This window comes from Morus notabilis, unplaced genomic scaffold (genome assembly GCF_000414095.1).
Source record: "Morus notabilis unplaced genomic scaffold, ASM41409v2 Scaffold96, whole genome shotgun sequence".
NCBI lineage: Eukaryota > Viridiplantae > Streptophyta > Magnoliopsida > Rosales > Moraceae > Morus > Morus notabilis.
The window spans coordinates 585,731-603,939 of record NW_010367009.1 but is presented as its reverse complement, the minus strand read 5'-3'; the positions used below and the strand labels follow the sequence as shown (position 1 = coordinate 603,939).

Sequence of the window (18,209 nt, the reverse complement as noted above, 5' to 3'; positions counted from 1 at the left end):
TTTTTTTTTCACGCCTCTGACTTTTCTTTTAGGCCTACAATAAGGAATCGTATAGTTCAGTACTCTCCCACCAAGCTGCTATGAGAATGCTCGAAAAGACAGATTCTAATGCTTTCATCACAAAGAGAGATGTAGAGAGAGAGAAGGAATAAAAGATAATGGTCAAATTTATTGCACTCCATGAAAAGGGCCAAAAGGGAAGGAAATAAGTGTACAAGAACAATCTAGTCCTTCCATGAGTTCATGCATAAGACATAAAGTTGTCGGGTCACAATGTGTGGATGTTCTGCAAAATAGATCTACCTATATAGAGCCTTTGGTTGTCATGTTTTGCATAAATATTTTTAGTTCATTTTGTCTATTAACGAGAATACAAGTTAGCCAATCAACCTATATATTCTACGCTAGACTAAAGGGACCTCTCCTTTTGCTTTTTTTTGTTTTTTTTGTTTTTTTTGTTTTTTTTTTCTCCTCCTTTAGTTTATGAAAATATAGCTAAAAAGTGCGCAACTTGATTGAAAATAAGATGCTAGTGGTATTATTCAATGCACAATTAATTTTGCCCCAGGAAACGTCTGAAATAGCTCACTGCCCCTTCTTTCTTAAAGTCCTGCCAGTGCCCTTTAAGAGAAAACTTCCGGTGCATTCAGAATTAATTTTAAAATAATTTTGTTTGTAATAAAAAGTAAAAATGAGATTGTTTTAATAATCATTTTAAGACCGATTTTATAATTGCGTTTGGTTGATTTTTTAAGAGATTATTTTGAGTATAATAAAAAAATAAAATCGTGTTTATTAATTAATATATTATAATATTATTGATAAGTACTAAAAAATGAGAACGAAAAAGTGAAAATAATTTTCAATTGTTTTATAATTCTTTCACAAAAACCATTCTTACTGTTTTCATTTTCGTTTTCGTTTTCAAAACATTTACTAAATAAACGTCGTTTTGTTTTTATTTTCATTTGTTGCTTCTCAAAATACGTAAAAATTGTTTTAAAAAACGGTTATAAACACGCACTTCAATACACGTGCACATGCAAAATATTTTTTCTATCATTTTAAGTCGCTTAGGATTACATTTATGACGTGTTTAACAAACTGTAAAAAAATGTAATAAAAAAGATAATGAGATTGGAAAAAAATAATTTCTCCCTTCCTCATTCTATATATTGTGTGCGACTAATCATTAAATACTCATTACCATGTTAAAGATAAATATATTATTAGATTGGAAAGAAAATCACTCAAAACTTTTCCTTTCTCTTTAATGCAAAATAAACTTGCCCTCAATTGTGACTCCTCTTCAAACTAAATAGTTTTCTTAGAGCTTAATTATATTATAGATACAAACCCTCGTACAATTGTGATATAGTTAGAGAACAAATGTAGACAAAAATCTACGTCCAAGCGGAGATCTAATTTTTCTGAAACCATGTTTGAAAAGTTTAAGAGGACAGGGCTGGAATGGTAGGATTAATGGATGGATTTTAGGAGTTATATTTATTTGATAGGAGGAATTAAAGAAGGCATGGTTGGTGAGTAATTTCAAAATGGTACCCAATTTGCATCCCTTCCAATTTTTTCCCCAATAAGTAGTAATCCTTTCAAAGTTTGGAAGTACTAAACAAAGATCCATATTAAACTCAAGGGTTTTTAGTACAATTGTCCTCTAAACTTATCATGATTTAATAAATTACTCCGCAAACTTTTAATTTTGACAGTTAACTCCCGAACTTATAAAATTGTTGTAGTGTTCCTCATTTCACTATATTAACTTAAATTTTTTATTAGATTTAAAGGATTAAAAGTTGAAAAAAAAAATAAAAGATTTGTGTTACACTTGAATTGAGACGTTAAATTTTGTTGTCGAACGTGTTTTTCGACACTAATTTAACACAATCATAGCCAAAATAGAACATATTACAATAATTTTATAAGTTGAGAGGGTAATTTATTAAAATTAAAAATTTAGAAAGTAAATTACTAAAGACATACAAGTTCAAGTGACAAATGTATAAAAAAACCCTAAACTCAACGAGAGAATACTCTTGGATCACTTTATTCTTCTTACGTAGCTTTGACTAATTAATTTATTAATTTGTCAAATTTTTAGATCGAGATTTATATAGTAGACTATGAAAAGATATTTTACCAATATAGTTCTATTTTAAACGATCATTACCAAATTTTGTCAATTTTATATATCTTTAATAGGGTACCTCTAATAGGGTGGCTATGGGTACCTCTAATAGGCGGGAATGGGTATGGGTATGGGTATGGGTATCTCTACTAGGGTGGATATGGGCAAAAATTAGCCCCAGATTTAGAGGCGAGGCGGGGGTGCGGACACACCTTTACCCCGATTACATATAATCTTATATATGATCGAGTTTGGACTTCAAATTTAGTTTTAAGGCTTAGGTATGTTATTGTTATAATTTAGATTTTGCATTAAGGTTTCAATTTATTTTTGTGAGATAATAACAGTTATATTGTTGAATTTTCTAATTAATTTAATGGAATTTTCTTTAAGATTTTATAATTTTACGAGTATTTTTAAACTCTTAATGTATAAATAAGTAGTGTATGAAGATAGTGCCTCCGGTGGGAATTGTTGACCCCGATCCCGCCGCAAATTAAATGAGTATGGAGGCGGGTATCAATAATAAAACGGGAGTAAAGACGCATAAGAGTTGAGGAAGCATACCCGTCCTCACCGCGCTCCATTGCCGTCCCTACACCCATCATGCATACCCGACTGTAGAAAGGTGCTATTTGGGTAACCAATTAATCATGAAGAAAAGAAAAAAACGTGTTACAAATAAGACTACAGGTTGAAGGGGTCCGGATAACTGTTGCGTTTGAATTCCACGTCCTGCAGAGATGCTTTTCATGAGTAGATATATTTTCCTTAGACAACTGAGATTAGGTACGCAAGTTTTAAGATGGTTCGCCACAAAATAAAACCACTATCCTGAAAGAAACATTTTGTAGAGAGAGAGAGAAGAGAGACTAGCTATAAAAGAGTTGTAGCCACATAATGATGGTGCACAAAAATAAAAAGATTATATAACAAGTGTACGGCTTACTCAAAAAGTCTTTAACCTCTTACTTATATACCTACATTATAAGTTCATTATCTCATAATGTCGACATCTTTTTCAATTCTCACACACTTGTCCCTCTTACTTCACTTACCTCCTTACTCGTTGCCTTTCCATGTCGCCATTTTGACCCTTTACTTTTCTCAATCCCTTCTCATAAATACCCTCTCAAGAGATCTCCCATAACCCACTTCAACTATTCTTTTCAATCTCTCTCTCTCTCTCTCTCTAGACCATGACGAAGCTAATAGTACTATATTTCTTTCTCATTGTTCTTCCTTTTCTAGTCTCTGCCGAATGCGGCTGCGGTGAAACTGAAGCGCAAGACCGAGACAAAACCAAAGCGCTACAACTAAAACTAGTGGCAATAACTTCAATACTTGTAGCCAGCGCAATCGGCGTGTCGCTTCCCATTTTGGGCAAGAAAATCCCAACGTTGCGCCCCGAAAACGACATCTTCTTCATGATCAAAGCCTTCGCGGCCGGAGTGATTCTCGCGACCGGTTTCATACACATCCTGCCCGAGGCTTTCGAGAGCCTGACAAGCCCCTGCCTCGGACGAAATCCGTGGGGGGATTTCCCCTTCGCGGGCTTCGTCGCCATGCTTTCGGCATTGGCGACGATGATGATTGACACTTTCGCGACGAGTTTTTACGAAAGAGCGCACTTCAACAAGGCGCTGCCGGTGAAGGACGACAGCCATGTGCAGGGTGCGGCGCATGAGGGGCACGTGCACGTTCACACACATGCTACGCATGGACATGCTCACGGATCGGCCTTTGTCTCGGAGGATATTTCGTCGGTGGAACTTGTTCGTCACCGAGTAATTTCGCAGGTAGAATTTGTTGTATGCTGCTCTGTTTCTCTCTGTTTTCCTCTTCTTTTTTTTTAATTTTTTTTTTCTACACAGTGTCCTGCTTTCTTAGCTTTTGCTTTTATGGTTCATGTTATTTTCGTTAGCAATTCATATATATATATATATATATATATATTTTTTTTTTTTTTTTCTAGAAACAAGAAATGAACATATAATTTTTTATTCTTTTTTAGGGGTAATGCAGCTTCTTTTCTATGTTTTATTCCAATTTTCTCAGATGTCTTGAAGGGAGTAAAATCTGTACACGTTTGATTGAGTGTGTGTGTATATATACACCCTGGTAGATTTTGTTGTCATTCTATTTCTTGCATGTTCTCTATTTTTTAAAATTTTTTGCTGCGCAGTTTCCTGTTCTGTTTCGTTTTGTTTTATCAAATTTATATTATTTCGTCATCAAGAAAATATTATTTCATATGTGCTATTATCATAGGTTAAGTTCGTATTAGGATTACTTTCTCTTTCCCCGTGTTTCCTCTGCTTAAACTGTAACCAGTAATATGAGAAATTCTAGCATCATTATTACAGTTAATCTCTGTATTTATTATTTAACATGTAAACTCTATTATTTTTTTTGTTCTTTTTTTGGAGATGGGTGTAACAATGAACATAATTTTTCCTGATTGTTGCACAGGTTTTAGAACTGGGAATCGTGGTGCATTCAGTAATTATTGGGATATCTTTAGGAGCCTCTTATAGTCCCACTACAATTAAACCACTTGTAGCAGCTCTAACTTTCCATCAATTTTTCGAAGGCATGGGTCTCGGTGGGTGCATTTCTCAGGTACTTTCACATTTTTGGGCGGATGAAATAATTTCTGTTTATAGTGAAATCACAGTGCACGTATAATTATAATTTGTTATTTTGTCTTTGGTTCTTTTCATTTTCATTTTATTATCAGTATTATTGATGCATCACATAAAAATAACAAGCATGTTAATAAATAAAAATGGGGCAATTTTTAAATAATAGAGATGTGTAGAAAGTGACTTTAATCATTTTAAAATTATGTGAGATTATTTTAAATATGAGAATGTAGAGAGTAAGAAAAAAAAAAGGCATAAATAGAAATGCCCTCTCTTAAAGTGAAAGAGAAAAAGTAAAAAAAAAAAAAAAAAGATCTCAAATAAAAGCGTAATTCTTCATTTATGCCTTACTATATATACTACTTGCAATTTCTAGGATATGTCTAGTCTAGCTTCTAAAGATTGCTTTTGATGGTCCACTAATTTCTGATGCTCTCAGAGCCTTCAATGGTTCTGATGAAAGCTCATGTGATTGCATTAATTTACAGTCAATGTCTCTACATTGATGAAAGTCAACAATTTTGCTTTTATGTGATATTCTGCTCTGAGGCGTCCTTCCATTTCATCGTCATCCTAACGAAATTTCTACTTAATGTTGGGCCCACTTAGTGGGACCCATTTAGGTGTCGTTAGACTCAAACTTTGTGCAAATGAGTGATTAGTGTCCAGCACTAATAGTAGATGAGTTTCGTAATGTGGGGCTCATACCACTCACTAATAATAAATCACTAATAATAAATGAGTCCGTAATGTAAGACTTATATATAAAGTATATCTTTTATTAAATAGCGGTGTTTAATACTTGTGGTGACCTTTAATATTTTTCTGTGCAAATTGCTATAACTTGGCATTTCCTTCATTTAATTGTCAAGGAAAATTACTTTTGCACACCTTGTATTTCGCGCACTATTGACAAAAATCTCCTCTTAGTCAAACAAACAAAAAAAAAAAGAAAAAACTTTTTTTTGTCAATATTATACAATTAAACTAGTTTACCTCAACTGATTACAAAAATTTAAGCCACGTTTCATTTTGTTGGTTCAAATCACAATTTAATTTTTTATTACAGTATTTTTTTCATAAAAATTTAAATTCAACTTTTTATACTACAATATTTTCTCTCATATATTCACTTTTCAACTCAAATTAAAAACTCGAACCATAAAAAATTATCAATACAGAGAGTTGAGAGATGAAAGACCTCAATTAGAATGAGGTGTGAAGAGTTTCAGACATATGAATATCTTGTTAAAGGTAAACGATGAGAATGAAGCTTTTCTTATTGTAAATGTACCCAATCAATTTTAGGGTATTTTATCAACTCTACTTAAATGTTACATCATTTTGTGCAGGCGAAATTCAAGTCCAAGTCCATTGTAACAATGGTACTATTCTTCTCCCTCACAACACCAGTTGGAATTGGAATTGGAATGGGAATATCAAGTGTCTATAATGAGAATAACCCAACTGCTCTGATTGTGGAAGGAATCTTCAACTCTGCCTCTGCTGGGATTTTAATATACATGGCATTGGTTGATCTTTTAGCTGCTGATTTCATGAACCCAAGAATGCAAAGCAATCTCAGGCTTCAGCTTGGGGCCAATATTTCTCTACTTTTGGGCTCAGGTTCAATGTCCCTATTGGCCAAATGGGCTTAAGTTCTCTAGATTATTAAGGCTAACAAATCCATAACTTTTGTTCTTCTTGTTAATCCATTTTCCCTTTTCTCTGTTTTTTTTTTTTTTTTTTTTTTTTTTTTTTTTTTTTTTTTTTTTTGTTTTTTTGCTCTTATTTATTTGCTTGCTTTTTCCCCCCCTCTCTCAAACGAGTCATTTCATTTTTACCATTGCTTATTAGTTGGGTATATTAGGTTATAAATTCAATGTGCTTTTTCATCATCATAGAGAATTTTAATCCTCGGATATTAAAAACAGGTTGAAGAATAGATAATTCTTTATGCAAGTACACGAAATTAAGAATTACAAAGGTTTGACTTAAAAATTATGAAGAATGTATCACTTTAGAAACAATTTTGTATAAACAATGTCCTTTTTTTTCCATGAAAAATTTATCATTATTCAGGGAATTCAAGCTTTTTCAAGTTTTTGGCTAACTCTATAAATAATATCCAATTTGGATGCATTTTTTGCTCTTCACGAGTTGAAATGTTACAGCATGTATAAATACATATAAAAAAAACAAATGTAGGCCTGCAGAGCTATAAAGCCCCCTTTGCATATGTATTGTGAAGGAAAAAAAGGGGGAAAAAAAAGCAAGAAAACTAGTTCTTGATAATGAAGATCGTATTTTCCTAAGTACTCATGGGGCAAATCCAAACTTTTCTCTAGGCATTTCCCTGTGATGACACTTTCAGTGAATTCCAACATATAGGTCTATTTTCAAAAAGAAATAAAAAGTCTCTACGAAGATAAAACAATAACTTTGGAATGTAAATTTATATTGTGCAAGTATCCTAATTAGTGATATTTTTCCGCATTACGAAAATCTCTAGACTACAGTAGTGTCAAAAGGGAAAAACGAAAGGAGGAAAAAAAAAAAAGGAAAGGAAAGGAAAGGAAAGGAAGAGAGTGAAAGAAAGAAAGAAGTGATTACATGCATATACGTAGTTTTAACGGGATAAAATATTGCGTGTGACAAAAGATAAAATATAGTGCAAGTTTTTCATGTACTTTCTAGGGAAAAAAAAAATGTTTTTCATGTACCACTCATCTTCACCACACTCAACTGATTCAATGATATGCGGCTGGTTTTTAAAACGGATATAGATAAAAAAAAAAATGGAGTGGTGTAATTGGTAGGCATAGTGTATATATATATATATATATTTAAAAGTAATAATCTCTAAATTATATTAATTTATGTACAAAATTAAATAATTACGTTATTTATTTACTCAATTGAAGTGATTAGGAACGATTACATTATCAATTATTGACCAACGAATATTTCTAAATCCTTAGAACTCTTGATTCATCGCTGCCTATTCCTTAACACCAATTAAAAATGCGAGTCGGCGCGTTAAAAAAAACATGATATGATCACTCCCACTGACTTGGGAATGTAAGGATTTCTCCACACTTTTTCTCAATAGAAAATTCGGCCTTTATATGAATAATTAGGTCTAAGAGGTTTTTCAAATATACCTCATATTTATAGAGTGAAGCCTACCCAATTGAATTTTGAGAACAAGTTTTCTATATCTTTTATCTGAAAAAATTCGGCTACCACATTTCCTGTGGTGGCGCCAATATCCTCCTCTAGTGGAGGAGATTTCTTTCCAATTTCCTTTAAATTCAAATACCCATTAATTAGAAATTCAAAGTTTTCAAATTTATTTGAATCCAAAATAGAAAATTTGTAGAGAAAAAGTCTACTACATAATCTGGTCTAAAATTAATTACTTAAATAATATCATTACTTAATATAAATTAATTCATGATTAATTTATTTTTGAGTGATATAAAATTTAGTTAAATCCCATTAATTTCAATTCTCTAACAATAATATAAGGATGGTGGGGGACTGATGCGCTCATAATTTCAAGCTTGAATAAAATTAATAATTAATCAAAATTTTAAGCATTAATTAATTTTTGTTAAGTTCATAATTACTCCACTAAATAATAAGAGTTATATTATAGGCATTTAATTACTTCTAAAAATGTGCAGTGTACATTTGATATAGTTTTTGTATAATCATCCACGAATAAATCATAATTAGAGCTTGATAAAATTTCATCAATCTCTTTAATTACATCTTTATCTTTAAGTGCTATTGAATATTCTTTAATGAATAATAAATTTATGAACTTAATTATAAATTGAGCACTCTTAATATTCAAATATGAATCAATAATTTATGAATCAAATATCAAATAAGGTATAGACCTTAGTAATTATTATTATTTTTTTTTAAAAAGTACAGCCAATGGTGGAAGTTTTTTCTTCACATAATTGCTTTGGAGGTTTATTCAATTGAATCAAACTGAAGTTGGTTTCTTCTTTTTCTTATCCCTTGCGTTATAGTTTATCTTTAATCTACCTTAGAAAGGGCCAATTGAAAAATAAACCAGCATACTTAAGGGCGAAAAAAAAGTCTAGACCTTGGATGGCGTAATGATACAAGTCCTACGATGATAAATGCTTATAAGAAGAACAAAAAAAAAAAAAAAAAGAAAGAAAAAAAAGGCTTATAAGAACCAAAGAAGTTTACCCAAAATATTACTTGTGCAAAATAACCTGCGCAATAAAATATAGAAAACGTCAAAGATAATTCTCAATTCTCAAACAAGACATCCTAAGGATAATTCCTCAACAATGATAATCCTATATTAAACTCAAATTCATGATAATCCTATATTAAACTCAAATTCATGATAATCCTATATTAAACTCAAATTCATGATAATCCTATATTAAACTCAAATTCATGATAATCCTATATTAAACTCAAATTCATGATAATCCTATATTAAACTCAAATTCATGATAATCCTATATTAAACTCAAATTCATGATAATCCTATGAATTAAGAAAAAAAATAATTCTAAAAATAATACCAAAAGGACTCAAATTCATGATAATCCTAAGGATAATTCCTCAACAATGATAATCCAATACCAAAATGATAAGCCTATCTAATTAGTTCCTCAATCACCAAAAGGAGTCTAACGTATCACAAAGTCCCATTAGGACTCTGTTGGACTCGGTCAAATCCGAATTATTCCAAAGAAAAACAATCAAGACTTGTGTTACTCCTACTCCTTCTAGATCTCGTGCTATCTCATTCACAGAATATAAATATATATAATACAAACACACATACGCATAAAAAATACAACCAATCTATAAGACCAAAATTGTAAAGCTATTCTTCAATTGGTATAGGTGAAATACGTAAATATAGGCGTGTATAGTCATGAGGTACCAAGTTGCAGGGCCATCAGAATATCTGGTCATCACAGGCCGTGGCATCAAAGACGTAAAGCTCGCAAAGAAGGCGTTTATATGGCCACTGCAAAAGTGCACTTGCTTTGATGTCTCCCCTATCAACTACATCTACGAATTGATAGCCATGTCTGCCGAGAAACTCTTGTTCAAACTCCCAGCGGTATTCACCATTGGCCCTTATGTCGACGACATGCCCGCGCTCCTCCTCTATGCCAAGCTCATGTCCCAGCACAAGAAGAACTCCGACCATGTCGAGAACCTTGTGCAGGGTGTCAGCGAGGGCGAGACTCGTGTTCTTGCCGCTTCGATGACTATGGAGGAGATTTTCAAGGGCACTAAAAAATTCAAGAAAGAGGTTTTTGACAAGGTCCAGCTTGAGCTCAATAAGTTTGGCCTTCTCATCTATAACGCCAACATCAAACAGCTTATTGATATTAAAGGCCACGAGTACTTTTCCTATCTAGGAAAGAAGATACAGACGGAGACTGCCAATCAAGCAAAGGTACGCATACTTTTTAAAAAATAAAAAATAAAAAGGTGTATTCTTTTAAATTATATACACATAGCTTTAAATTAGATATGGTAATTAATTCTACAATCGTAGAACGCCCTCAATTTGTGGTTATGTTATTATATATCTATCGGAAATATCATTTATCCTCAAATCAGAAATATCATTAAATTAGCTAGTCATTATATGTTCTTAATGTCTCTGAAGGAATTGTTTTCTTACTAAAATATCAATTTTTTTTTAATCATGCGTACAATACTAATATTGTCACATTTTATAGATCGATGTCGCTGAAGCTACAATGAAAGGAGACGTGGGCGAGAAGCTCAGGCTGGCTGAGACGGCGCAAAATGCAGCAAAAATTGATTCCGAGACTAAGATAATTACAACACAAAGGCTTGCAGAGAGTAAGAAGGAAGAGATTAGGGTCAAGACAGCGTTGGCAGTCTTTGACAACCAAAACGAAGGTGACGTGCTGGAATCGAACAATGCGTTGGCAACAAAGAAGGCTCAGTTTGACAAGGAGACTCAACTCGCAAACGTTGAAGCTAAAAATGCCGTTGATATAAGGGAGGCTGAACTGAAAACTGTGCTGGAGAAGAAGAATGCAGAGACTCAAACCGAGAAACTAAGGGCAAATTTGCTAAGTAAGGCTACGGTGGATTATGAGATAAAGGTAATGTGGTCTAAAACCCCTAGCTTGCTAGTTCAGTTAATGTTTCTCAAGGCCAGATTCGCATTAATTTATGGCTTTAATTTGTAATTAAACTTATAACTATACATAGGTTCAAGAAGCAAATTGGGCGGTTTACAAGCAACAAAGAGTAGCGGATGCCAACTTGTACGAGGAGCAAAAGGCGGCTGAGGCGCAGAAAGCAAGTGCAGAGGGGAGTTCCTTTGCAAGACAACAAGCTGCAGATAGCGATCTCTACGCCAAGAGAAAAGAAGCTGAAGGAATCATCGCGACAGCAGACGCCGAAAGCATATATTTGAACACACTCATGAAGGAACTCGGAGGAAACTATTTGGCAGTAAGGGATTACCTGATGATAAAAAGCAACACATTCCAAGAGATTGCTAAGATCAACGCGCAAGCGATTAACGGTCTTCAACCGAAAATTAGCCTCTGGTCACAAGGCAACAAATTTGATGATCATCATCAGGAATTGAATGGTGGGCCACTCAAGGGTATTGCAGGAGTATATAGTATGTTGCCTCCATTGCTAAAGACTGTTCATGAGCAGACAGGGATGCTTCCACCAGCTTGGCTTGGTTCATTACCAGATCAGGCCAACGATGTTTAGTTTCCCTTTTGGCTTTATGAATTTTCTATGATCAATTTGTCAACAAACTAGCTTCTTTTTTTTTTTTTTTTTTTCTTTTTTTTTAAATTTTTGGTAGAAAGTCGATCGACTAGCTAATAGGCTCTTATAAGTTAGGTTTTCTATCTTTATCTTTACTTTTTAAATGTTTCAAGGACTAGTCCTTTTACTGCTTAAATTAATTTGCTTTTTTTTTTTTTTCACTGGATTACAATATATTTAACGTGATCAGTTTCACATTGAGAGTTCTTTCTGAACTTCTCCAGCATTAAACCATCAAGGGAAAGAAAATTGACAAATCCAAATATACGTGAATATATTATTGTAATCAAAATACTAGAAAGTCATTTTGTATGGTTGTAAGGTTGTGATTTTGTCAACGTTTCAACACACAAAGATATTGGATACATTTTCACATGGATACATATGTTTGCTTACTAAATATTTATTATGCAACTTTACTTATATTAGATATATGAATGATGATTGTATATTTGCAAATGCTATATATTCGATACTAGAAAAATATATTTTAAATGGATAGAATATTATCGATTGGAAAAGGAGCCTGAAAATCATCCGAACCATTGAGAAACTACCATTCACACTGAACACACTATGTCCTTCCGAACCTCCCGTTAATGCACCTAATGAAGAGTTCTAGGCATACCGACGTTGGAAGGACTAAAACGAGATTGCCCATTACTATATGATGGTCAATATGTCTAGTGTGCTTCAAGCACAGCACGAGGATTGTCAAATTGGTAGGCAGATTTTGGATAACTTTGAGTAATGTTCGGCAGCCAAGCTCCACAGAAGCGGCATGAGGCATCACGTAGTGTAATGAATTGTAAATAGAAGGTGGGGTCTTCCATCAAAGATCACATGCTGATTCTAATGCAGAATTTGAAAAGGCCATGATTTTCGAGACTTTTTCGAATGAATATATTCCGTTTAAGGCTTTATTCAATCTCATCAATCTTAACACCAGACAAAATGTGACCTCGACAGAGTTAATAAAAGAATTGTAAGTCATTGAAATAATGATCAAGGGCGAGCCAAATGACTTGGAAGCCAAGTTGGGTAAAGCAGCTTCCTTCAAACCCGCTCCAGGAAATGGAAAGAAAAATCGTGGAGTCAAGAAAGAGAATTCTTCTATTCCGCTAACTAAGGACAAGAAAAAGAAGAAGATGAAAATGATATAACCTTAATAATAAAACTTAATTGTTCATCTATCCATTTTATTTTTCCATATCAAACAAAAAAAAATATGTTTTTTAAATATTTATTTAATGATGAAATTTTTTTTAGTAAGTCGCTATCCAGTAACGACAATCATCTTTTTGATTGGTACCACGGTTTAAAATTTTACTCAAATAAGAAATTTCATATTTATTACATTATTTATTTTAATTTTATTATCATGTAATCCTAAAAGTAATGAATCCAAAATCCAAATGTATCTAAAGATGATTGTATAAGTTACGATATTTTACTGCTTATTCTGTAAATAATGTATAATTTATCTCCTTGAAAAATGTAATTTATTTTTAAAATAAATTATTTTAATTTGATTAATCCTAAAATTAGTAAAACTCGTGCTTTTCAAAATAATTTGAAATAATGGTGATTTCCTTTAAAAAATAAAAAAGAAAGAAAATGTCGATACCGTAATCTACATATATAAAAGCGGCAACACATTGCCGCTTGGTTTGACTCGTGGCGGGGAGTTTCGTTCCCCGTTTCACGCTTTTTTTTTTTAATCTTTTTGTTTTTTATAACTTGAATATATGTAATATTATTCAACTCTTAAAAAAGATGTCACGTGCATGTAGGGATGTAATTTTACCTAAAAATATATTGACCTGTGAGGACCCGTCTTAAATAGGCTAGAGAAAATTCAATTTAAATTGGTTCGAATTGAAATGATCAGTTAAAGTTTTAACTTGTCGCAAGTCGCTACATGGGGCAGAGTTAAAGATTCTCGACCCTATTCCTCATTTGCCCACCCAATTTAATTATATTATATTTTTCATATAGAATCTATGGTGTATAATATACTATAATATATAGTATTAAATATAATATATTACATAATATATACATATATTATATAAAAACACAATATTTCATTGTCTCGATGATTTATTTCGAAAGAATTCCAAATATGCAACTGATCGCCTTGAATAAAAGTATCCTAAAGAAAAAATAAAAGGTGCTAAATTAATTTAAGCTTAAACAAGCAAACATTGTAGTCCGACAAAAGGTTATGTGACGCTAACTAGTCCACAATATAAGGATAAATTTAACGACTTCCAAATCATCGAAAATAAAATAAGAAGAAGAAGAAGAAGAAGACGAAGAAGAAGAAGAAGAAGAAGAAGAAGAAGAAGAAGAAGAAGAAGAAGAAGCAGCAGCTAGAAAGCCTAACTTATGAGTGCATAACTATAGCTAGCCCCCTAGATATTGACAATATATATATATATATATATATATACACAGATATGTATGTATAATATCCAAATTAAACACTATTGGCGTTTGGTAATGAACCAAGCCAAGTTGGTGGATGCATCCCTGTCTGCTCATGTACAGTCTTTAGCAAAGGAGGCACCATGTTATACACCCCGGCAATACCTTTCATCTGCCCACCACCATTCAATTCATGATCATCATCCAATTCGTTGCCTTGTGACCAAAGGCTAATTTTCGGTTTAAGTCCATTAATCGCTTGTGCGTTGTTCTTTGCAATCTCTTGGAATGTATTGTTTTTCATCATCATGTATTCCCTTACTGCCAAATAGTTCCCTCCCAGTTGCTTCATGAGTTTGTTTAGATATAATCTTTCAGCATTTGCTCTTTCAATGATTCCTTCAGCTTCCTTTCTCTTGGCATAAAGATCACTATCCGAAACTTGCTGTCGTGCAAAGGAGCTCGCCTCCGCGCTTACTTTCTGCGCCTCAGAAGCCTTTTGTTTCCCGTAAAAGTTAGCATCTGCTGCTCTTTGTTGCTTGTAAAGCTCCCAGTTTGCTTCTTGAACCTGTATACATTCATCGATAAAGTTAACTACAAAGTCCACAATTAGGGCAAACCCGACATCGAAAACAAATCGAGTTTTCGACCACATTACGTACCTTGATCTCATAATTTACTGTTGCCTTACTCAGTAAATCTGCATTTAGCTTCTCGGTTTGAGCCTCCGCATTCCTCTTCTCCAGGATGGTTTTCAGCTCAGCCTCCCTTATATCAACGACATTCTTAGCCTCGACATTTGCTAGTTGAGTCTCCTTGTCGTACTTAGCCTTCTTCATTGCCAACACATTGTTTGATTGTAGCACATCACTTGCTTTTTGGTTCTCAAATACTTTCAACGCTGTATTAACCTTAATCTCCCCCTTTGTTCCTTCTGCGAGCCTTTGAGTTTTTACTATCTTAGTTTCTGAATCAATCTGTGCAGCATTCTGGATAGTCTGAGCCTGCCTGAGCTTCTCACCAATGGTTCCTTTTTTGGTGGCTTCAGCGATATCGATCTGTAAAATATGAAAATATATGTGTGAATATATATATATATAGATATATATATATATATATATAGATATAGATATATATATATATATATTGTACATAGGAATATAACAAGCTAATATTTTAGTGAGTAAAACATCAGAAGTATTAAGCGGGAAGAAAACAGTAATTTAAAGAAAAATGAAATAGTAACATAACAAATACTTTAAAGTGCACATAATTATGATATACTTGCTGATGGGAATATATTGGTAGAAATATCTACATAAATTCAATAAAGGTATAACAAGTAGAAGAGTAATTTTATAAATTAAGTGCGCATTATGATACATAAATTCCATGCGTACGTAAATAGATGAACAAAATTATTGGTCGATTATAACTCGAGTTAAATGATGAAGGGTATTTAATGATTTGAAGTCATTATAGGTCTCATTTATTTCGCTCATTCGAGTTGAGAATTTGAGTAAAAAACTGAATTCATGTGAAAAAAAAATACAATGACAGAAAAAAACTTAAATGAATTTATTTTAATTTATGGGAAACTATACTCTAATAAAAATTTGAGTTGTAATTCGAAGTAACAAAATCAACGAGGCTATTTTGAATGTACGCACCTTGGCTTGATTGGCAGCCTCCGTCTTCATCTTTTGTCCAATATAGGAAAAGTACCAGTTGTCTTTAATATCAATAAGCTGTTTCATGTTGGCGTTGTAGATGACGAGACCAAACTCACTAAGCGAAAGCTGAACCTTGTTGTAAACCTCTTTCTTGAATTCGACTGCGCCCTTGAAAATCTCTTCCATAGTCATGGAAGCAGCGAGAGCACGAGTCTCACCCTCAATAAAACCCCGCAGATGCCGGCGGAGATAGGTGGAGTCCTTCTCTCTCTCGGGGAGGATCAGCTTGGCATAGAGGAGAAGCGCGTGCTTGTCGTGGATGTTGGGGCCGACGATGAAGACTCCTTGGGGGGCGAATAAGAGTTTCTCTACCGACATAGCTATCAAGTCCAAGTTGTAGATTACAGGGGAGACATCAAAGCAACGGCACTTCTGCAATATTGGCCATATAAAAGCCTTCTTCGCGATCTTTACATCTTTGATTCCACGGCCTGTGATAGCCAGAAATTCCGTCGGACCTGCAACTCGGTACATTATGACTGCCTATTGCGTCTATGAATTAAAGAAGAGCGCGTGTATGTGTCTATTATATATTCGGCATATGAATGAGATAGCTAGAGGCCGAAAAGGACTAGTACTAGAGGTATTTATATTAGTATCATGTGTGTGTTACATATATATATATATATATATATATATTTTCTGATGGACCCGCTGGAACTTCAATTTATCTTATAGATAGTGTATAACCTGATTCATAGTAGGACTAGGATAACGGCATCCTTGGCGGGTTTTTTTTTTTTTTTTTTTTTTTTTCTTTAAAGGCTAGGATAACGGCTTCCTTGGGGGTTTTTTTTTTTTTTCTTTTTTTTATTCTTAAGTTTGCAATTTACTTAAAGAACGAAGAAATTGAAAAAAAAAAAAAAAAATTGACATGTTTTATAAATTGAAATAATCATTATTTTTTTTTCAATTTTTATCATTTTTGAATTTCCTCGGAATAATTAAAATTTTATAATCTAATAACTTTAGCTAGTATTATCTTATTTTGAAATTTATCTTCACTACTTAATTTTCGACAATAAGATTGTTTCTTAAGTTTATCTTTGCTTTGTTTAACTCTTTTTCTAGTCGAGTTTTTCCATGACAGTTTTAAATTATATACTTAAATTATATACTAGTTTATCTCCACGTGCAATGCACGAGAGTTATAATCTGTGTTATGTTTTAATCACCGCTTTATCGAGTTTTAGGCAAGAACCCAAAAAAAATAAAAAAAAATTCAAAATTAAAAAATAAATAAGTTTAGTGTAAAAGGGACAAAAACGAAAAAAACTAGAGTTTCAAGACAAAAATAAAAAAAGGAGTAAAAAAGACCAAAAATGTAGAAATAATTAAATTCTAGGGCAAAAGACAAAAAAAGAAAAAAGGAGAAATACAATTTCAAGAAAAAAAAATAAAAAAAAGGTCAAAGAAGGACTAAAATGAAGAAATAAATGAGTTTTAGCGTATGAAGAACCATAACAAAAAAAAAAGAAAGTTTCATGGCAAAAATTTAAAAAAAAAAAGGTCAAGAACAGACCAAAATGAAGAAATAAATAAGTATTAGGGCAAAAGGAGCCAAAACAAAAAGTAAAATAAACTTCAGAATAAAAATTAAAAAAATATTGGCCATATAAAAGCCTTCTTCACAATCTTTACATCTTTGATGCCACGACCTGTGATAACCAGATATTCTGTCTGACCTGCAACTCGATGAAGAGCTTAATTTACGATTTCAATTTTATAGATAGGTTGCATGCGTTGTATATATGCTTGTATAGTGTATTTCATGCGAATGAGATATAGACACCGACAAGGAGTAGTTGTGCCAGCCGAAGTGATCGGTAAGTAAACCGAATCAACCGACCAATTTAAAAAAAAAAAAAAATTATTATCCATATATTCGAACCTCTAATCTTGTAGAATGTGAATATAAGTCTATCATATTATTAGATATCTCTAACTTGTAAGTTGTGATAGAAAAATGAAATATATGGATAGATGAGACATTTAAAAGTTTGATGTGTTTGAAAATTTAAGCACCCACATTGAAAATAGATGAGAATGTCTTCCCTCAACTATTCTATATAAAGGGTTGTATTTTATTTATTCATCACAATTTATAAGTTAGAGAGGTCTAACTTCTTTTGAACGTCAATCTTCAATAATATGATGGACTTTATTGAATATGGACTTCAATATAAATAAGTTTTCTAATTGAGATTAGATGTAAAGCCTTAGTCTTTAAGGATATATTCTTTTAGGCTTTATTTTTTTTTTTGTCTTTTAAGCCATTTTTTCTTATTAATTTTAACTATTTAAATATTAAATATTTGAATGGTTAAAATTTAAGAAGAAAATAGTTCACAAAATTTTTTTAAGTAAGAAATTGACCGATAAAAATCGGTTAGTTAACCAATCGAAGAC

General features: G+C 32.6%; 4 protein-coding genes across 4 annotated transcripts in view; 2 read left to right on the top strand and 2 right to left on the bottom strand.

Moving 5' to 3' along the window:
- The first annotated feature begins 3,345 nt into the window (after positions 1-3,345).
- Positions 3,346-6,516, top strand: LOC21401501 (zinc transporter 8). The gene is made up of 3 exons (XM_010111573.2): positions 3,346-3,945; positions 4,619-4,768; positions 6,144-6,516. The coding sequence occupies exons 1-3, from the start codon at positions 3,346-3,348 to the stop codon at positions 6,447-6,449; spliced, it is 1,056 nt and encodes a 351-aa protein (XP_010109875.1). The 3' UTR covers positions 6,450-6,516.
- A 3,166-nt stretch (positions 6,517-9,682) lies between these two features.
- LOC21401500 (flotillin-like protein 3) lies at positions 9,683-11,577 on the top strand. Its single transcript, XM_010111572.2, has 3 exons — positions 9,683-10,264; positions 10,554-10,949; positions 11,059-11,577. Exons 1-3 carry the CDS (start codon positions 9,731-9,733, stop codon positions 11,575-11,577), a joined length of 1,449 nt encoding a protein of 482 aa, XP_010109874.1. The 5' UTR covers positions 9,683-9,730.
- LOC21401497 overlaps positions 9,961-18,209 on the bottom strand; it is a 42,644-nt gene continuing 34,395 nt past the window's right edge. The window contains exon 6 of the mRNA XM_024174383.1: positions 9,961-10,033. The gene's annotated coding sequence lies outside the window, so the exon portion shown is untranslated. The remainder of the gene's footprint in view (positions 10,034-18,209) is intronic.
- Positions 14,120-16,274, bottom strand: LOC21401499 (flotillin-like protein 3). Its single transcript, XM_010111571.1, has 3 exons — positions 15,738-16,274; positions 14,730-15,125; positions 14,120-14,635 (listed from the first exon to the last, which is right to left on the bottom strand). The coding sequence occupies exons 1-3, from the start codon at positions 16,272-16,274 to the stop codon at positions 14,120-14,122; spliced, it is 1,449 nt and encodes a 482-aa protein (XP_010109873.1).